Source organism: Thunnus albacares, chromosome 19, assembly GCF_914725855.1.
Source record: "Thunnus albacares chromosome 19, fThuAlb1.1, whole genome shotgun sequence".
Lineage (NCBI taxonomy): Eukaryota > Metazoa > Chordata > Actinopteri > Scombriformes > Scombridae > Thunnus > Thunnus albacares.
In genome coordinates this window covers 12,377,777-12,399,642 of record NC_058124.1, presented here as the reverse complement: position 1 = coordinate 12,399,642, position 21,866 = coordinate 12,377,777, and the positions used below count along the sequence as shown (strand labels likewise).

Here is a 21,866-nt window from a genome sequence, read left to right as displayed (position 1 = left end):
TGGGCATGGGTGCTGAGAGTGTGCATGTGCATCTGGCGATCTACACTTCTTCGCAAAGGTCTGGCAGACTGTGTTGACCTTTTCACTTGCTGTGATGTGGGGAATGTGCTAGTGTTCAATGACAGATATGTTTGTAGATCCACTTCACTCAGAAAGTGAATTTACAATACTCCACCATTTCTTTGAACATTTATTTTGCAGCATCTTTTTTAGGTTTGAACATAACTTTAAAGCCATGTTGCCTCTCTGAATTGTCAAAAGCTTGTGGAGGGAAATAAAAAAAACAATGCTTGAGTGACAGTTTCTCTGTCATCCCCTGGTGTTATTGGGAAAAGTGTTTGTCAATGCCTGTATGTGCACATGCATCATCTGATCTGACCAGAGGCTGACAGGAAGAAAAGATCAAGCCAGCAGAGGAAGGAGGGTCATCAGTTCTTTTCACCTTTCACAACCACTTTTTATTAGCATGACAGCTATTTAGGTCAACACAGAAAAGATTCAAAGAAATGATGATATTTAAGGCCTGTGCAACACATGTCTTACGCCTAAGTGTATAAAAATCTCAACATTCACAAAATCAATACTCTCAAAATAACAGCATGCTGAATTTAGTCGGCAAAGATAAACAATTCCAAGGACGATGATTGCATTAGGCCCACGCCATGTTTTTCATAGTTAACTAACCAAACACCCACCTCTCTCTGCTCTCCTTCTCTGTTAGAGTGATGGACGTGTTCTGTGCTGTGTTTTTTTGGGTTTATTGTTTCTGTAAATTAGCCTGATAGCTGCGGGCTAAACCAACTCTTCTGAGGAATGGCTTAGTGTCACGGCTGTGATTAAAACTCATTTATCTGCATTAGCTTTCATCACTGTACACAGCAGTTATTAATATGATCATCATTCCATTGAAGCTCAGGGACATGACATATGGGTATGCCATGCATGTATAAGACGATTAAGCATGTTTTCTCATAATTAATTGCGGATTAAGTGTGCATGCATGTGTGTGTCTTTCATGGACTAGAATCTCCTCACAAAAGTGCAGTGTTCTGTTGTTCTGAGCATGATATTATGATTTATGAGTAAAAAGATAATATTGGACCTCTAATACAGTGTTTAACTGCCTGTCTGGACCAGGCAACAATGTTTTAATTATGACGGACATGGCAATTGCTGCAGCTCCAGTGTTTCTAAATCACAAAGATCCTTCAAGATTATATTGTTAACACGTGAAATAAATGAATGAACACACAAACTGACCTACAGATTGTTCACAATATATTTTTCTTGCTGGGAAATTCCACTCAACCTTTCACTGGTACAAACTAGATTTACTTCTCATTATTGTTTCCATTTTTTGACCTACGAGCTTTGAAAATATCTCAGATAAAACTTCCTATCAGCAGATGTGTTGTAGAAATGTAGCGTGACATGGCTTTCAGTGTCTTAGTCTACTCACTTAACGATAACACAAAGCTCCATTACATGTAAGAACATTTCTGTCATTTTTCCCAAGCACACCCCGTTCTCAAAACAAGCATAATTGAATTTGGACTCTAAAATGTGCTGTTTGTTGTCAGAGAAAGACATTCTGAATCTGCTGAGGCTCATGCAATCACTGTCCAAAACTAACCTCTAAGCAGTGGGCTGTTAATGTTCCTCATGTGACCCGTTCAGTGAGAACATCTACTCCAAAAGGCTGCAGAGCACTTCATTTTGTGATCTTGGCTTCTCACAGCAGCTTGTAAGAGTCAAAACATACTAAGGGAGACATTGATTAACTTTTACTGGCAGGATTTTGTAATAATTCAGCACAGTTGCAGATTTGAATTCTGTCGATGGAATTATCCACAAGTGTTAACTACGTACAAGAACAGACTGTAATGAGATTATTGCCATTTGATATTTAATTCGTTTTTTATAGGCTTATTTAATTCATAGTATATGTCCAGAAGTCAGCAAGCTGCCATGTGTTTCACCCATGTAGTCAGTGATGCACAGGTGTTTGAGATCTTTCGGATCAGCGGCTCACTGAGATGGGGTTACCAGAGAGGGCTGGATATGAAAGAATTTAGGATTAAGGATATTAAGAATATTGCCTCACCACAAGGGGCAAATACCTTCCATGTAATAAAAGAAGACATTTTAATTATGCTTGCACACAGAGAAACAGTTGCTACAAGGCTTTGACTTGGTGTGGCCATTGTTAGTACATATTTTTTACTGCAATAAGCTTTAATTTATAATGTTTCACACCATTAACTTGTTGTTCATTCAAAAAGACAAATTTGTTACACTGATTAAAGCTTTTAGTATGTATTTTAGTAAAATAGCTATGTATTTACTTGCTCTATTTTGCCCAACAAGTTGAATTTTTTCACAGTTTCTCCCCCTTCCTCTCTCCAGGCCTACTCCCAGAATTCCACTGCCATGCCGCCTGCCACAGCCGTCATGCCCACAGCTGTGGACCCATACAACCGGACGCAGTATTGCAAGTGGCCCTGTGAGTGTCCCAAGGTCCCCCCTACCTGTCCGCCAGGTGTGAGCCTCCTCATGGACGGCTGTGACTGCTGCAAGGCCTGCGCCCGGCAGGTGGGCGAGGTGTGTAACGAGGCAGACACATGCGACTACCACAAGGGACTGTACTGTGACTACAGCTCGGACATGCCTAGGTACGAAAAAGGAGTGTGTGCATGTAAGTGTCACTCACCAAAACCGACAAAACAAACCACAGATTTCATGCAACAGGAAAATCTTTTTCTTTATTTTCTCATGTTATATGTTTGGTTCACAGACTGTATTTGAGTTGAGCAGGTGTTTGCTGATGCATCAACACTTGTTGTCATAGTAACAACGCAGGTGTACCTTGGCAAGAATATTGATACATTTTAATCTCATCCCTTTTATATTACAGGCAGCATTATTATATCTTCTCTGATTTTTATTTGTTATATGCCAGTAGACATGAGGCACTTTGACAACATCAACAAGGTGCAGTGTTTTGTTTGTTGCTGTTATCATCTGCTGTGACCTCTGCTGAATATAAAACACTTTGAATACCATGAAGAGTTGCATGTCTACAGATGTTATGTGAATTATATTTCAAACTACATGTTGAAGCGACTTTTTAACATCAAAAGCCTGAATTCCATGTGTTTTGGGGATGTTCACACATTGGAAAGTATATCCAACTCCTGGACATGCAAGAAATCATTTTATGTTAATGATATGCTTATTAAGTGTAACTCATCTATTTCATGCATCTAAGCCGACTAAGCCAGAACCTTAGCCTAACACTGAGCCTAGATCTAACCCAGACATTGCATCTTTAACTTTTTCACGCTATTGTGAGAGGAATTACAATATAGTCAGTTGCAAAAACAAATGCAAAGTTTGTGGGTCAAATTGCAATATTGGGTATTTAAAGTGATTATTCAGTGGATTTATAATGTATGTTTTTTATTGTTTTGTTTTTTGTTTTTCACAGCAACTTTGTTATTTTTTGTGGATGCAGTTGAAATTGTGTTATGCCATTGCAGCTATTGTGGCTTGTACTTTTTTCGATCAATAATGTGTGATATCAGCCTGCAACAGAAAATGTCAAACTAGATTATAACTCATCCTAAAATGTCACTGATTTTTACTTCCAAGAATATTTTCATTCATAACTATTTAGATTACAAATGTCAAGACATAAATGTAACTTCCATGTTATATCATTATATTACAGTTTGCCTTGTATTTTTCTATAATATGTGACCGCTTGTCCTCCCTCTTTGCCAGATATGGTGGGAACAGGCTGCGAGCATGATGGTGTGATCTACCGTAATGGGCAGAGCTTCAAGCCTAGCTGTAAATACCAGTGTGTGTGTGTGAACGGTGCCATCGGCTGTGTGGCGCTGTGCACTGAGTCCCAGCCTCCCCGGGTGTGGTGCCAAACACCACGCCGGGTTAAAGTCCGGGGACAATGCTGTGAGAAATGGATCTGTGATGAGCCCAAGAGAGGGCGCAAGACGGCCCCACGACACGTAGTGGAGGGTAGGACACCTTGGATATATTCTGGGGGGTCCAGACAAAGGCTGGATAATCTGCTGCTTGGTGTTGGGCTTTATCTTGCACACTAGTTTAAAGGAACACTCCCTAAATTTATTTTTTCAATTGTGCTGCCAAATCGAGTTTAAAAACATGAACATCAAGTGATTTATAGGGAAAACTATTTCAAGGTATTTCAGAAAAAAACTCTTATTGACTCTTGTTTTCAGAAGTAGATATGATTGGTTTTGAGAAGTAAAATAGGAGCAGCTGTGTTTGAAATTGGCACAAAGTCTGTAGTTCTGTGAGAACAGTTTGTTGTCCAGGAGAATCAGGAGGTTTGTGTGTGTGTGTGTGTGTGTGTGTGTGTGTGTGTGTGTGTGTGTGTGTGTGTGTGTGCAGGGACAGACCAATGCTTTCCTGTGGAAGCCCTCACACTGATTTTTGGGTCATGTCCAGTTTCCAGTCATTTAGCGCAGCAGTGCTGTGAGCCATGGAACGAGGAACATGAACGAAGATCTCTTTGTGTTGCATAAGAATATAAATCAGATCCAGACCACTAGGGGAACACAATTTAGAGATTTAGATTAAAAACAGACAGAACAAGGGGTTGCAGTGTTACTTTGATTTTTGTGTTAAAACATAAAAAATGTAGGAATTGCCCCTCGATAACAGGATAGCGTGGCTCAAATGCTCTGAGCAGAACTTTGATCTTGTTATTATCAGCAAGTTCATATCTCCCTTATTTAGCTCCTGTACAGGGCTCTCAGCATACTCAACGTTTTTTTCCTTTACTGAATCTGATACCCTGCACCTGACCTAAATATAGGACTAGATGTGCACACAACTAACTCTCTGTATTATCAGCAAAGTTTAAAAAGTTTTTCAACTCTTTTTAATGGCGTCATCCTTCTATGCATTATTTCTTTATTTTGTTTGAAGTCTCTCAGGTTGGCATGATTCAAAGTTTTAAAATTAACCAAGGTATCAAAAATTAACCGTATTTGCTACAATCTCACTTCTCTGTCTACATTAATCTAGCTTACCCAGCTGAGACCAGGAGCTGGCATAAGAACTGCATTACCCAGACTACCTCATGGAGCCCCTGCTCAAAGACCTGTGGCCGCGGCCTGTCCATGAGGGTCTCTAACGCCAACGACCAATGTGAGCTGGTCAAAGAGTCCCGCCTATGCAACCTGCGGCCGTGTGAGGTCGATATCACCAAACACATCAAGGTAGATGCAGATGCACCATTAAGGTTTACAATTAGTGTACATTCTTGCAAAGAAGTTTACAATTAATAAATAATTTATATATCTAATCTTAAGCAGCCAAACAAAGGTTGCATGATAAAAAGTCTAATGTTAAGGTTCTCTCTATACTCTGCCTCAGCCAGGAAAGAAATGTCTGAACATCTACAGGGAGGATCAGCCCTCAAACCTCACCATCTCTGGCTGCACCAGCAAGAAGCTGTACAGGCCCAAATACTGTGGTGTCTGCACAGACGAGCGCTGTTGCATCCCCTACAAGTCCAAGACCATCGACGTGGAGTTTGAGTGTCCTAACGGGACAGGATTCACCTGGAAGATGTTGTGGATCCAGGCCTGCTTCTGCAACCTCAGCTGCAAAAACCCTAATGACATCTTCGCCGAGCTGGAGAGTTACTATGGTTACCCAGAAATCGTGAACTAAGAAATGTAATATCAATCACGCTCTCTGACTTCTTTTTCTTTTGGTTGAGATTAAGTCTTATGCAACATTTTCTATATGTGATGTGTATGATTATGTACAAGGGATTTTCTTATGGTCTTTTTTCCTATTGGAAAAATCTGTAAATATGAAATATATATATATATGTGTCTCCAGAATGGATTCATAAAGCATGATATGCTTTGAAGAATATTTGAAGAACTGCTTTGCAAATGAAAATATTCAGACAGTGAGTGTGAGAAATTTTGAAGGCTTAATTTATTTATGTAGCTTTTGAATATAACATGTGATGCTCTAGAGATGCTCACAAGAACAGTCAGTGTCTGTCTTTAAACTCACAAGTCAACATAGATAACGAGATGTTATTGTAGATATTTTTCCATATATTTCATTAAATTTCCTTTATGATAAATGTTAACAAGGCAGCAATGGACTGATATGCCAAAGACAAAGCCTTATTTTTAAGGTTTTCAGATAACCACATGTTAAAATATGAAATAATGATGCAATCAGGGAAGATCAGTTACAAGTTTTTATTGTCATTTTTTTAATAAATACAAACTGTTATTTCATTTTAATGCTTTTCTACAGCATTAGAGGGTTGTGTATTGCATCTTTACAAAGCTGTGTGTGTTCTACAAAGCAAATGTTGCTGTAGTGCAAGTAAAATACGGGAGTAGGAGGTGTCAGGTAAGTTCTATGGCTATCCTCATGTTAACATGTGGACCTATCACATCACTCACCCAAAATCCACAACCACATAGGAGCATCACATCTAAAAAGTGAAGAATTCCATGGCACATCTTTGTTCCATTGTGCTTGATTGCATAGAAATCATCATATAAAACAAGAAAAAAAAAACCTTTTTGTCGGAAGCCATGATCCATTAATAAAGCATATGATGTAAAAGCTTTTGAATTTGTGTTTTGATTCATGACAAAGCGTACAGACTCATTGGAACATTCAAAAAATAATCATTTGTTTCCTGAAAAGATTCATAAGTTGTATTTCACCAGTGACCAGATGTATAAGATGTAGAAGTTTGTTAAAACAACAGATGATGGACACTGGCAAGATGAAACAATATTATTTGCTGTATATACATGATATACTCCAAGTACGTCCCTTAATTTCAATGTTAGGTAGAAATTTATGAGGCAAACTGCCGTTTTTATTTACCCAAGTGCCTCCTCATTTTCTCTCCAAATCTACAAATCTGCTCCTACATACAAACAACAACACTTCGGACATGGAAAATAAAGAATAAATGATCAAACAATTACAGTGAGAACAGAAAACAGTCATTTACAGTCAGGTATATTTGAGAAAGCTGTGTCAATATGATAAAAATAGATAAAAACAGGATGGGAGGAATGCAGACATGGAAATTAAAACATTTTTTTATATGCATGAGAGATTATGATAGATACATGTACAAGCTGGTGTACTCGCGGCCACAGCTTTCTCCGACATTCTCTGCTTTGGTGTCCCCAGATGCTGCGTTGTCCCTAACTACACACTCACCTGACCAAGGAGCTCAGAAGCATTTACTGTTCACATATGTTTGAGTCCCTCAGGTATGACAGAACAGGCATACAGTTAACCTTTGACCTCATACTCCAAAGAAACCATTTTTTAAAATTTGGGGCATCTCAGCTGCACTGAATAGTCAAGTGTCCATTGTGCGTTTTATATATCCAGGTATTCTATCTCAGTGTCCCTCTTCACATCGGTGTGTATGTGCATAGAAATGTGTGTGTGTGTGTGTGTCTGTGTCTGTGTCTGTGTCTGTGTCTGTGTCTGTGTCTGTGTCTGTGTCTGTGTCTGTGTGTCAGTTTGCAGTTAGAGGCAGCGCAGCACAAACCCAAGGGACCTTGCGAGGTCTGGGTGTCTGGAGAGTGGAGGTTCACTTAGCAGGACACTTCGGCAGACTTGGGCACAGCTTGGTCCACGTTGCTGTTGTCCATTGCGCCGTCTGTGTGGGAGCGTCCGCGCTGGTTCTCAACCGTGTGGCTGCGGCTGCGGTTGCCCTCGTTGGTGTGCGAGCGGGAGCGGTTTCCCTCACTGGTGTGAGAGCGGGAGCGGTTGCCCTCGAAGGAGGTGACGCTGGAGCCGGAGGCAGTACGGGAGCGGACCAGCCGGGTCATGCTGGCAGAGGGCACTGAGGGAAGAGGAGCATTGTTATGATTGAAGATGACTATTGTGAGCACAGTCTGTAGTGCAATACATATCTAGAACTGACTGAGTTCAAGTTACACCCCAGTGAGTACACGGGTCATTTATTAACCAACACCAAGGGGTAAAGAGCATGAAGCCAAAAGAGGTCAATGTGATGGCCAGAGCTCTTCATCTCACCACAAGGAGGCAGAAAACTCATCTTTGCAGGGTGAACTCACTCACGGAAGAAATATGAAGTGCAATATTTTTGTTCAGTTAATTCAAAAAATATGTCCACTGGTAGTAATCAGAATTTGCAAGTTTAATCTCAACATTCCTGCATAGCAAAAATAAAGAAGTAATGTCTTGAATACTTACTGTATCCCATGCCCTGGATGAAGTACTTGAAAGCTTCTGTCAGTTTGCCAGGCTGCAGAGGAGGACGACACAAGGAGGGAGATAATCAGTCCTCTTGTCATTAATTATCACACTTCTTTACATAACATCGACAGACTCAGTCTCTCATCCAGCAGCTTACTGCTTGGGTCTGAGATATGACAGCTGCTATGAGCAGGTGCGGCGCAGGGCGGAGGATTACAACCTGACAACTGTGGTTCACGCCTGCTACTCGCTAATGCTCTTAAGTGCAACCCTCTTACCCCATCCCTCCACCTGACCCTCTGTGCTGATTACCCAGCTCTGTCCAGCCTGCTCTACAACATTAAAGTTTGGACATTTTGGGTCCAGCAGTTAAACTTCTGAAATTAAATATATTTGCATATTCACAGATTCTGGATTTTTAATGAGGGAGAATGAGGAGATGACATTTTAAGGATTTTAACAAAATAATTGAACTTTTTTTGTGGAGAAACCATATCAGACACATTATTCAAAGTAGAGTATTTTATATACATTTTAAAACATGTCTGGAGGGGATCTTTAACAATGTCCCACAAAAGTTTTTTTTTTCCTTTTTCTGTCTTACAAACACAGACATACACACCTGATCAACCTGGGGCATGCCTCCGCAGTCAGCCATCTGGAGAGAGGAGGGAAAACACAAAAGAGGCTATTAACATTTAGCATGTCAACGTTTGTGCATTCACACAGCAGTGGACATACACCATTACCCTCCATTATACTTAACATGTCCCATTTGAACACGCCAGAAACCTTATCCCTACTGCCTCCAATCAGCATTCATCTAGACCTTGAATAATTAACCCCAATTAATGGCACCTATTTTAGGTCCAACAGCTATTTGGTTTCAGTTGTGGATCATAAAAGGTTGCCACAGGCCAACACAAGTAGGTCAGTCGCAGCAGATTACATATGCATGTCGCTTCTGAGGACGCATTCAGCTGTCCTACTGCTGGTTAATGTGTCACCAGGTAAAAGCTGAGCCACCGGAATCTTATCAGCTGATGTCTTTCCATCAAGGCTATTATAATCAGAATGAGTAAATGGGACAGAAGGTGGAGGAGGGAAAGGATGGAGAGAGAGAAACAGATCCCTCACCTTAAGCAGGGTTGTTTTTGTTGGGTCCAGCTTGGTGTTGCACTCAACCTGTAGGCATAAAAAAATAAATATATTCAGTAAATTATCTTATATGATGTGTGATCATATATTGCAGCTCAAATAAATAAAATCTAAAAATAAAATCAGAAACCGTGTTAAACTTAAATATGAAAAGTGGGTTTTAATGAATCACTTGAAAGCGCTGCTTATGGCCAACATATTAGTAATGTTCTGGTGGATTTGGGGCCCCTCTCAGAGCTAAAATGAGTAACACTTGCACAAGTCTTTTAACTTTAATAGATTAAAACTGCACAGCATCACTTGATTTTCATTCCCAACTTTGTTCTCGCCTAAGTCATGTTAGACTGTTATCCTTAAGCATTTAATCTCGCATATCTTGTGGGCTTAAACAGGTGACTGTAGTGAATGGAAAAAACAGCCAACACAAATTAGTAGGGTAACTGTGGTGGGAAGTCTAATCATTAGCATTAGAGCCTTTTCTTAATGGCTGTGAACATCAGAACATGCGGCTCAACTCACCACAGCCTCGACAGCAGGAGAGCTGTCTCCAACCACCAGCAGAGAAGGGCACCTGAACAAAGGAAACATGTACAATTACATTTCAGGAATATTACAAATCAAATAGTATAATCAAATAGTTATATAGAAAATGTAAAATGTATAGCAAGTGATGTTTGCTTGTTGCTTGATAAAAACTTACTTGAGGGTTCTGACGTTGCTTCCAGGGACCGGCCTCTCGATTTCCAGATCCCTCCGACTGCAGCGAGACAATTGTTAAAACCTTAAATAAACTAATTTTATTTAATTGAAAGTTTACATTCTTTAAATAATTAAATAGCCAGTTTATTCTTATGTTTTGCTTCATTTAGTGTGCTTCTTGGCCTGGAATTTCTAGGTAGTAATTCTTTCTCTTACTGCCTTTGAAAGCAACATGTAGACCAACTCTGATATGTTTACCTTTCGTAGGACTTGACAAAGAGATGCAGGTTAAACTGGTTCATGTCGTTTATGACATGGTGACGGTATGTGGCAATAAGGTCCTGGTTGTGGTGGATCTCCTCCTGTGGTGACCAAACACAAAATCTGTTCAACTCACTGTGACCTAAAAACCTACAAAAGCAAGTTAACAGTGTAATGCACTGAACCAGTGTGCAGCAGTACTTTAGATCCTGAAGAGAGAGAAAAAAAAAGTGGAATTTGAATACGTACCTTTCCAAAGAGATGGGTGATAATCATGTCAGGCATGGCGTGGGTCCAGCCGCTGATCTGAGATTAGACATAAAAACTGCAGTCAGCTTTAATACAACATTTGTCTCTTTCTCAGCTCTGACAGTCCAAAACACTATTAAGCAAATGCGTGTACGTGTGTGTATACCTTGTGTGCAGCCCAGTCCATCCAGCCCTCAGCACACGGGTTGATGTTGATGAGCAACAGGCCCTCCACCATGTTTGGGTAGTCAAGCTACAACACACACAACATTGCATTTGTGATTTATCAGCACAAAATGTGGCACTTTGCTAAGAATATTGTGTATTTGTTTCGGTTACAGAGGAGGCTGCATTAAGGAGGCTGCATTAAGGAGTTAAAAGCTGTATAACTGTCAGCCTTGTGTCAACACGGTGAGACTTCCTACTGAGCACAATGTTAGTGTTGAGCTGATCTGGAACATTCCAGAGGCTTTCACGGCTCAGCGGGATCAAGAAATAAGCAGTGTTACATTGCCAAAATCAGCAAAAAGACGAAACACATTAGCTGGCTCTGCTAATCCTCGATTGATTAAACTCATTATTATTAAGCCTGATTGAGAGGGCAAGGGAGGAAACTTACAGCGAATCTGGTCAGAATGTAGGCCCCGGCTCCAATGCCCATTCCAATAACACTCTTCAGCCTGAGGCACACAAAGATACACAGATACTGTTAGAACAACAGGTTAGACAAAAATCCTTAATATGAGTGTGAGCAGTTGGTGTCAAAACTGCAGCTCAACTTACCCAAAGTGCTTCAACACCAGTGGGAGGGTCTCAGAGAGTTGGTCCATAGAGGGGTACTCATAACTGGAAAGACAAATAAAGAAAACTAATTATTATAAAACTTTAAACCACTAGTTTAAAAATAACCACTATCTAATCAGAGGTCTACATTGTAGGTTAACATGAGGCAAAGTCCCACCGTTAGAACAAAGATTAGGCTGAACAAGATAAACACCTGTCCCTACAACACACTTGTCAAATTAGGTCGCCTTAAGAACATCCGTAGTGATCTACCTGTTGAGTCAAAGGTCACAGACTACTTGACACACATTACGAGTCTACGTGTGTTTGTTTGTGAGTGTGTGAGGCTCACCCAGTGGAAAAGGTGTTGGCTCCCTCATGCTGCCCTGGCGCATCGACGTGACACACGGCAAAGTGCTGCATGATCTCTGACATGTCCTCATGGTTGAAGAGCGTGTCCCAGCAGGTTTTGTCTAGAAAACAGTCAAAGGAGGTGGAGGTGGATAAGTGATACTTGGCTGATAAATAGAAATGACCTCAAGTAACCTGAGAATATGTGTAAGACTTGCAGGGTTTTGTTTCGGTGTAACAAGCAGGTGCTTTCATAAAAATCCATCAGTAACCTCGGAAGAGTTTTGATAATGTAATTTAATAGACTTAATAACACAAAGTTAACTTGGTGAACTTAATCTGATCCCATATTCATGGCTGTAGGCACAACAACAGATGTTTCATCTAGATAGAGCTAAATAAAGGGCCTGGCTTACGGTTCAGTCCAATGTCGTGGAAGGAGAGGATGACTGGTCTGTCACCCTTGGGAATCCCCTTCATCGTACAGTGGATTCTTCCATGAGGAGTCTCCACATCATGCTCCTAAAGATGCACAAAAATGACCAAGCTTAGAATGCAATGCATGGATGAGAAGCAATGAAAAAATGCTGTGTAAATATATAACTTCCTATAGGAGTTCAGTCTTTCAGGTCAAAAAGAAGTTCAAAATTTCAAATCTGAATACATTTATGACAACTACCATCACAATGAAAATGCATCTTCATTCTTGCATTTCAGTTTGCAATAATTAATTCACTCAATCTTTCATTGCTGCCTCATCTCGTTTTCTTATTGCCATCAAAGCTTTTTTTCATTCCTTATTTTCTAAAACTTTTCTTCAACCAAACTAGAAAACAGCCAAACCATGACAGATTAAAATCCAATAAATTCCTTCGAATAAACCGTAGAAGTTCCTTCAAACAAAATATAAAGCTATTATCCATTCAGTGCTGACACCTTTTGCAGCAACTACAAAACAGGAGCTGCAATCCATCATGCAGCATAATCCAATAGATCCACTGGAAACTGCTCAGCAGAAAAAAAAAAAAAAGACAGAATTTTGTCTACTCACGCTGACTTCAATCTCAGCAACAATCATTTCCACATCAGAATCCTCCAGAACCATTTTTGCAGGAGAGGAGTTTAACACTGCTTGCTACTGAAAAACTGTAGTCGCAGTTGCTCTCTGAGCTATAGATCCAAATGCTGGGAAGCTTCTGAAGTTGTTGAGCCCTGCTCTGCGAGCAGCGTTTTATACCCCTGCTGCTTACCAGTTGGCCTAAGCTCCTGGCCTCCCATGGTGCCTTGCAGGCTGGTCAAAACAAGCTAATTCTAGATGAAGCGATCCCTAAATTGGATCAGCCAATGTCAGACAGAGGGGCATTGGCTACTGAGTTGACATGATGAGTAACTATGGATATATGTGTGTGTGATCAGTGGGAAAACATGTTGAATGAATGAATGAGTGAGTGAGGGGGAGACAGCTGCCATTATTCAGTAATACTGGGGGGAAATGTTCACAAAACCTCCAAAGAAAATCAAAAAGCCGCAAAATCTACAAACTCTGACCTCCGTAAACAGCACAACTCTTGATGATATTGTCACAACAATTGCTAAAGATTCCCCATAAACAGTAAATGACAGACTGAATTTCTGGTATCCATGGTAATTAAATAGACCTTTAACCTACAAATATAGATTAAAGCTTGCTTACAATATAAAACATGAATCTAAATTCTGTTTATTCACAGTTTTACACACTTTTTTAAAAGCAAAGTTGTGTGTATTTACATATGCTTTTGAGTTTTCAAGAAATGCCTGAAGACTCAGCTCTTCAGTGAACACCTCAAAACTCTAACCTTGTAGTCTTTTGTTGATTGCTGCACTACCTTCTTGTTGTTTGTGGTATTCCATATGCACTTGTCTACTTCCAGTTGTTTCTTATTTTAATAATTATTGATAAAAAAGAAACAAAAAATAATTTCTTTCTGGTGCTCTTTCTCATTGCACTCTGTAGTGCGGCTCTTTCTGAGTCACTGTCCTCTAAAGCTTGATCGTCTTGTCTCATTTGTAAGTCGCCTTGGATAAAAGCGTCTGCCAAATGACAAAATGTTCATATCTTGCAAATGATCTGACCAGTGGTAGAAGCAGTGTGTTATTCTAATAAGCATTTGAAGAATTATATTCCAAAATGAGACATACACTGTTGAGTGAATATTTCAGTGTAACGTTGAGTGTAACCTTTAATCTAAAAAATATGCTGGTGAAACTGTTAATGTGTAGACTTAAACATAAAACCCCCCACAAAACTGCCTCATGGTAACCTGACCTGTAAGGTCTGGCGTAGGAGTTGACCTTTTGGGTGTTTTTCAAACCAGTGTTGGCTGCATGGGATCTACTCTAGAGGAACATCCAAGTAGGTATATAACCTATTTACTGGACACAGTGTGCATGTAAACATCTAAGGATTCACAACGCTTGGCTCCACCCACTCTCCACTTCTGCAGGACACACTCGAGCACGTATGCCACAGAGATGAGTTAATCCTGCAAGGCAACACGTGTGTGTGTGTGTGCGTGCATCTATGAATCTATGAAACGGACAAAAAGTCTTGTCTTGTTGTTTGTGCATATTTACTATGAATGTTAGGAGCAAACCTCTGATATCGTCACCTTCAACTAAACTGTGTCACTAATTGTTGGAAGCTTAGCCTCTCTTGTCCTGGATACTTCAGGTCAGTGAACTTGTCTCTGTGATACCAAAGTAATTCAAAAGGTCATGAGAGACTGATTGGCTCATTAATTGGACTGAAAAAAGCTTTGTGAAGGAGCTCCACCCATTGACTGCCACAGAAGAGGACCCATAAACTCGAGGAGAATGAGAGAATATGTGCTTCATACTGACACTACACCTTTAATAACGACAACATATATAACTTGAAAACAAGGTGGATTTGACAGGGTCTGACAGGAGCGCTGTCCAAGGTGCTGAGAGGGCCCCCTGACTCAGCAGCATCTGCATACTAAACAAACTGTGTGTATGAGTGTATGTGAATGTGCTGAAGAGGAAAGTGAAAAGGTTGATGCACTGCTGCTGTGTTATCTTTCAAATCTAATCCAAACTGGGTTTCATCACTTTCAGTAGCTGACTGAATTAGTGGAGCCCCAATTAGATTTCTGTCCTAATAAAATCACAGTGGATGAAAGGTCATCACCAAGACAGATGAGGCAGAGCAACAACTATGTTGATTACTGTCTGAGTTTTTCTTTTTAACCAGCCACTAGATGATACTAGACAATGGTCCTAAATATTAGATAAACATTAAAACTGTCTGTACATACTGTATAACCAGTAAATGGTATCATCTGTCAACTGATAAAGCTGGGTTTACAACTGGCGGGAATAATACATGCAGAATCTAATTTCTTGTGTCTGCAAACATACCTTGATAACGAGCTGCTGCACAGCCTCTCTCAAGCCCTGAAAGGAAAGAACGGAGTAATGAAAACATACAACTAATGCAATTACAGTGTAGCATGCTATAATCTAATATCCGGAGGGCATCATCCTGTCACTGAATGTATTTTCATGTCCATATGACCGCTGTCATTTGAGAGTGGATATAATTTCAACTGCACAAATCTGTAGTGGTGGACAAATGATCAATGATTGAACAGGATTATTTGTAGAACTCAGAGTTATGAGTGATGGACAGGACAAGGTCAGCAAACTACCCTCAGGATTTGTGGAGAGACTGTCACACAAACCTACTGATGTCCAATCACTGAAGTGAATCTTAATCTGACAAAACCATTTTGGAAGAGGATAAGTTATTTGTTGGTCAGTCTGGGACCAAATGATAGAGGATGTGAGATTTCAGCATTTTTGAGCTATGATTCAGACATTCATACAGTTTATTCATAAGGTTAACATGGGCATGATTGGAAAACTGTTTCCTTGTCACTTTCAACAAGAAGTTTATGTTTTCACTCTCATTTGTTCATTAATTACTATGATATTTAATATTATTGATATTATAGTGCAGATCCACATCCACATTTATGAATTCCTTATTGTGAGATTTTTGTTGTTTTCCAATTAACTACTACACTTACATGAATAAACCTAATCTGGCAAATGTATGGCACCGTGATTGTCTATCACTGTGTGTATTTTGACACAAATTCAGATGAAAATCAAAACTATGCTATGACTCATAAAAAAATCCACTTAGAGCCTGGTATGTTTTTTTTATATTTTCCATGGTATTTTTCCATGGTTTCACTTTCATTTCAATTTTTAAACGAATAGATGTCGAAGAAAGATTTCTAACAGGTTTTATCTTCCTTAGATGACTCAGATTTTTGAGAAATTACAGGAGGCGACAATCAGTGAGTCATGTATAATCATTTTAAAGTAGTGTATTTCTTGGTGAACAGCCTCTGTGGTCTCCATTTAAAATGTGCACAAATTTTTATATGTGGAATTCTGAGTAAACCACATGCACAAATGGGCAACTTGTCAGAGAAAGATCATGTAAAGATCAGTGTGAACAGGTTAAAATAAACTATTTAACACTCTTTTCAGAATACATACCGGCAGTTCCCTGTCAACCAGCAGGGGTTTGGACTCAACGACCTGGATGTCATCCATTTCAAAGAGCTGCAGAGCCTGAAGGTTAGAGAGGATAGTCAGTGAGCAACTGGCGAACTGTGTTTCAGAGGTTTTGAAACTTTCAAATTGAAGATACTTCAGTTTATGCGAAAAGAAATGATACTTTTGATTAATTGTGTGAGAAAATTTTCCAATTTCCAGAAACTAATTAAGTTAAGATGTTATTTTAAGATCTCTTTTTTTCCTGCTTTAACTCAACCTCTTTTTCAAAAGGCATAGAAAATTTGGCTGGCTATAGGAGGCTGACTTGCTGCAGTAAAATGACAGATTACTTGTACTTTGGTGTGGGTGTGTTTCTTATCTACACACAGCTAATAAAGGAGACTATAACAGACCTGTGTAAGATCACGTATGCACACACACACACACACACACACACACACACACACACACACACAGGTGTACAGACACAGGAACATGCAGAGACTGGCACTGAACTGCACTAACATGCGGACACACCCGACAACAGCCCACATGAAAAGACTTGGACAGAGGCAGAAAACCTCACAGACAACCCGACTTAATATGTCTGTCTGTCTCAGCTGATAGATTAGTCGATGAACTAATAGGAGGGGAAAGAAAGGAAATGTGATTTCTGAGTAATTCTCACTCTTCTGAAACATGTCTAAAACGTAACCAGAATCTCCTACACATGTGCTATGAAGACAGAGGAGTCAAGTCAACACACCAATGAACAGAAAACTGAAGAAGTCCCTCCCTGAAAATAGTTTCAAGATTGGGAACATATTTCGAAAAAGAACACTATGGTCCTATTCAACAAGAAAGATTCAAGAGAGGGGGCAGACAAAGAAACAGAGACTGGGAAAGGGTGGGAGAAAAAAAAAAGGGAATGAAAGGGGGGGAATGTAAAGAGAAGCCAGGCGTCAGATTGTTCTGTGGATCATGATGCTGTGTTGGAGGAGAACGGGCAGGCTGCGGCTCTGCATGCAAATCAAATTAGCCAGTTAAGAGAGCTCTTTGTCCACTGGCCCTGGTGGCTCCTGAGAGCCAGGGGCCTGCCCTCTTCTCTCCCGCTCAACTTGACTGACCCACAGACACACACACACACATACATATACAGGAAGTAACTGACACGCTCGTTCCCATCAAGACATCCCGGCCCCTTTTCATCCATCTGCTGGCTTTCTAACTGTGTGCATTCTGTCACTTTTCAGTGTTTGTCTTCGTTGCTGCTTGGTTGCAGTCGCTATGTTTGCTCTTTCCAGACTCTCTCCATCTGTTTTGTTCTCTCCGTCTTTCTGTTTGTCTTTGTGTACAACCGCAGAAGAAGATTAATCAACATCAAGCTAGCAGGGCTGCAGTCAAACCTTCAGAGCAAGTTTAGCTTTTTAGAGGAAGTGATTCGTTATATTTCAAATGTGGAGATGATGACTGTCCAATAGAGTACACACACACACACACACACACACACACACACACACACACACACACACACACACACACACACACACACACAAGCTCCTCTGACAGGGAGAAAACAGAGACCGGAGCTAGCCGGATCCCACAATAGCACAGAGGAAGAGGAGTATCAAACAACAGGTTCATTTTTCTGCTGAGGCTTTCAAAAACATGGCTGTCTTCACACTGCAGGACCTTTGTTGAGGAGGGCAAGAGATCAGCCCCCGTCGAGATTCCACAGCCATGAGAGAGAAGGCATGTTCATGTTGACAGTGATGTCGAAATATAATACAAACGGGCGATTTCAGATTATAAAATGTGAAAAATCAGTTTACGCATCAACATGGGGGGAATCCTCTAAGCCTATTTTCAAGCCTGTTTACAAACACAGCTACGTAAAACCAGACCAGAGAGCTCATTAACAAAAAAAACCCACCAAAACAAAACAAGTGCACACTTCCTCTGAGCTTGGCCATCATCACCACCACCTGTTAGCAGGCTGGCAGCAGAGAGAGGCTGGCAGGGCGGCCGGCTGAGACAACTAGGTCACCTGCTGTTTAAACCAGCGGTGTGCCTCGAACTGTTCGCCTTGCCTAGCTAATGTTTCACCTGGCCAGGAGGAGCGGAGGGAAGGAGGCATTCTAGTTGACCCCAAACATTACTTGATATTGCTTATGTAATAATTTGTCAAGATAATTTCATAGATGTAGAGATGTAGAATACACTCAAAATAGAGATATATTATCTACTATAATGAAATTTGAAAATCATGAAAAAAAAGACTGAAAAGCAGAATTTTATCATTTTTCCAGTTAGCAACCAAATGCCTGGAAACATATATTAAAAGGGAAGTAATGTTTTTGCAGTGCATCTTCTTCTCACAGGGATTTCATGTTACTGCTGCAGCAGGGGGCTTTCTTTAAACTGGCTACACTCCAAACTGGTTTTGTGTCACTGGCAACAGGCGCTCATTGTATTTAACCAAGTCAAACCAGTTCCTACATGTATACTCCCTATTGAAACTTTTTTGGGTCTTTTTTTTTTAGAAATTGTCAGGCTGTAGAGAAGAAAGCAAACTATTCACTGAAGCAGCGGCCTGGCAGAAGTGAGACTGTATTATGCAATAGTGAACAGGAAACAGTGGGAGGATATAGGCTTGAGATTATCTGAAATGTGAAGCCCCAAAAACATACAAACTATACTTTGTCAGTCAAATGCTGGCTGGTAGGCTTCTGAAACACAATTTGGAGGTAAACATGATTTTCTGACTGAAACTTTGACATATGACTCCTATGACAACAAAGTAATTGGTAGTCTATTACTCTATACCTTCAACAATAACTGTCATCTCATTATAAGGCTTTATGTGTTAATTCCTGAGAAGCAGAAATCCAATGTTTTCACTCAACAGTGAGATAATGTTATTTGAGCTTCAGAGAAAAACAACACATGACACATTAGTGCTTGTTTTCCACAGAAAATCCTGTCATTCGACACACTACTTTAAACCAGAACATCCAAGTTACAAAACAGCATGTTGCTCTGAGATCAAACTCCCTCTGTTTGCTGAGAGAGAGAAGCATATGCACTGATTAGATTTGGTCAGCGAGCCTTGGTTTTAGGGATACAGAATCAAGGCCAGGCCATCCTTCCTGTTGCCTCCATATAGTTTTAAATCCACGAGCCTGTGACATCCATCTGCAGAAACAATGATTGCTTCCCTAATCTTTGGGAACTCGCGTAATCTGTCAAATCCCTGGTTCTGAAATATCAGCGCAGCAGCAGGCCTCCTGGACTAAGCTGTCACAGACCTACATTTTCAGATTGTAAAAGATATCAAAAATGTGGGTGTCTCAGTTGCTGGTAGCCCATATAGTAAGTTTGTGAGCGGAGGTCAGGTTGGTTTTAGGGAATGACCAGTGGCTCCATAAGTGGAAAAAACCCCCAATATTGCTTCACCAGTTGCTGCAGTTGAGACTTATCAGGACAGTTCAACAGACATTCATAAGCTTTTAGTCATGATTGAAGACTGGATTTTGCTCCATATCTCAATATTAGAATTAGCCAGGAAACTGACCACAGCATGAAAACAGCTTAGGGTGTAGTGTTATTTTCATAGCAACCAGTGGAGGATATGATTGATATTTCTGGCAGGCTGCCATTAAACCCTTAAGTTAATAAATTGCATTTTTCATATTTAGATTTTGTCTTTTGCAAGCCGCAACCGACACACCCCCACCCCTCGTGTATGTGTGTTTGTTTTCCTTAATATTAAGGCTCAAAAATAAAGAGGATTTGTTATGCAACAGTTTCACTCGTAATATTTGTAACATTTGAGATAAAACGAGTCCTGATCTGTGTGAGCGTTCGTGCGTGCTTCCAGTGTCACGTGCGAAAAGCATGTTGATCTGAAAAGCCAGTTCCTCTGCCTGTTTACATGCTTAACATAGGAGTGCCCTGCCTTACTACAAAAATGCATGTCTCATAATTCTGGAAATATGCAAAAACAAATGAAAATGACAACCCAAAATGTATTTTTACGCGCAAACCACACGAATGTCTGAAATTTTTGAGAAATGTGTTAGGCTTTTCTATGATTGGTGGTAGAAATAAATAGTCACATGCCTTTTTTTTTTTCGTATTCAAACTGGATTACAATAGTGCACTGCCAAACCGTAGTGAACATGTTCAGACGTGCCGCGAAACTAAAAAAAAAAACAAAAACAAACAAACAAAAAAAAAAACAACAACTGGGAAGTACGCGCATAGTTTCTTATAAGGTAATAAGAAATTCAAATAAGTTTATTGTGTGAAACAGAAACCTACCTGTGGGTTTAATTTCTGATTGTCCTGAGATGAGCACTCCCGAAAAAAAAGTCCACAACAACTTTTTTTTTAACTTCTTTTCAAACAGCGTAAATGGTTGCACTGACAACAGCCTTGCTTTGTTTATAGCGTAGTGCAAGGCGGATGTATGAGGGAATTTTATAAAGCTTGGGGGTGTGGGGGGGGAGGTGGGTGTGCAGACCGGCCCACTTTCCCCTCTGCTCTCTCCATTGGACAGCAGCAGCTGTGGGATTGATAATGCAGCTTGACTCTTTCCAGCGGTTGCATGACAAGGAAGCTGATGACAGCGACTCATGACATTTCACCAGTACTCTCACAGTATTACGTGATACTCCAATGTGGATTTACAATGACTTCCATTGTTGTTTTTTTATTATCTCCATTATCTACTGCAATGTTCTTTTATGCACTTATTTCTGCTTTTCAGTTTTTTCAGTGAGATCTAGTACGGAGTTTTTTTTTTCACAGGGGTGCTGACAAAGATAAAGAAAAGTTTATATGAGATGTATCAAATTTTCTCTGTAACAGCCCCTTGTCAGTGTCTTTATTATTCTTTGTGGTGTGTCACATTTGATAAGTTTACTTTAGTCGTTAGGTGGTATTTCATATAACTGAGGTCACTGACAGGGTGTGAACTGGAATCTTGGCAAGGTTGTTTTTACACCCGTCTACTGCAGACGATAACTCATCTCAGTCTAACTGAGGAAAAAGACGTCACAGTGGTACTGTACACTGACATTTCCCAAAAAGTGGTAGAGCTATTGTCGGCTGTGGTTGTACAGTATGAGGCTGAGGGGCTAGGAATGCAGCTGGGCCTGCAACCTTGATTTAAGGCCAAGAGGAGATAAAGTCCAAAAGGAAGCCCTTCCCTCTCCTTGCTTTCCTTGATAGTGTACAGCTATTGTCCTACTCAAAGTTGTCCTATAGAGGATTTAATCAATACCACAGAGCTCCTGTGTGAGGTGTTGTACAGATGTTACTTTGAGGGAAAGCGGAAAGCGTGAGAGACATGTCATCTGGCTACAATCCCCTCTGCATGTGGCACTCTTCAAACAGATATCTAATCTGAAATAATGACTGAGTTGAGTGGCCTCTTTGTGGCCTGACACCTTCTACATGTAATCTGAGTGCTGAGGTCTGTGTAAATTGTGTGTAAATGCATGACT

The 21,866-nt window shown here is 40.3% G+C and overlaps 2 protein-coding genes across 5 annotated transcripts in view; one reads left to right on the top strand and one right to left on the bottom strand.

The window, feature by feature from the left end:
• Window positions 1-6,592, top strand: part of ccn4a (cellular communication network factor 4a) — a 39,757-nt gene extending 33,165 nt beyond the window's left edge. For all 3 annotated transcript variants that reach the window (XM_044336249.1, XM_044336248.1, XM_044336247.1), the window contains 4 exons: window positions 2,407-2,695; window positions 3,784-4,038; window positions 5,074-5,267; window positions 5,425-6,592. In XM_044336249.1, coding sequence (XP_044192184.1) covers window positions 2,431-2,695; window positions 3,784-4,038; window positions 5,074-5,267; window positions 5,425-5,724 — 1,014 coding nt within the window. In that variant the 5' untranslated portion in view covers window positions 2,407-2,430 and the 3' untranslated portion in view covers window positions 5,725-6,592. The remainder of the gene's footprint in view (window positions 1-2,406; window positions 2,696-3,783; window positions 4,039-5,073; window positions 5,268-5,424) is intronic.
• ndrg1a (N-myc downstream regulated 1a) lies at window positions 6,262-20,833 on the bottom strand. Of its 2 annotated transcripts, XM_044336245.1 has the most exons (16): window positions 20,680-20,833; window positions 16,357-16,431; window positions 15,205-15,240; window positions 12,198-12,303; window positions 11,783-11,903; window positions 11,431-11,493; window positions 11,267-11,327; window positions 10,814-10,900; window positions 10,648-10,704; window positions 10,396-10,499; window positions 10,139-10,195; window positions 9,958-10,009; window positions 9,418-9,465; window positions 8,903-8,938; window positions 8,278-8,329; window positions 6,262-7,903 (listed from the first exon to the last, which is right to left on the bottom strand). In XM_044336245.1, the coding sequence occupies exons 2-16, from the start codon at window positions 16,411-16,413 to the stop codon at window positions 7,653-7,655; spliced, it is 1,188 nt and encodes a 395-aa protein (XP_044192180.1). In that variant the 5' UTR covers window positions 16,414-16,431; window positions 20,680-20,833; the 3' UTR covers window positions 6,262-7,652. The 2 variants fall into 2 exon arrangements, with proteins under 2 accessions (XP_044192180.1, XP_044192181.1); XM_044336246.1 differs by lacking the exons at window positions 15,205-15,240; window positions 16,357-16,431; window positions 20,680-20,833 and adding an exon at window positions 12,833-12,980.
• Between the last annotated feature and the right edge of the window lie 1,033 nt (window positions 20,834-21,866).

Bases quoted from the DNA above. Each gene is read 5' to 3' on its own strand.
- ndrg1a (XM_044336245.1), bottom strand. From the start codon at position 16,413: ATGGATGACATCCAGGTCGTTGAGTCCAAACCCCTGCTGGTTGACAGG. The intron at 11,328-11,430 runs GTAAGTTGAGCT...TGTGTGCCTCAG, and splicing joins CTGGTGTTGAAGCACTTTGG to GCTGAAGAGTGTTATTGGAA. The intron at 10,705-10,813 runs GTATACACACAC...GTCTAATCTCAG, and splicing joins TGGACTGGGCTGCACACAAG to ATCAGCGGCTGGACCCACGC.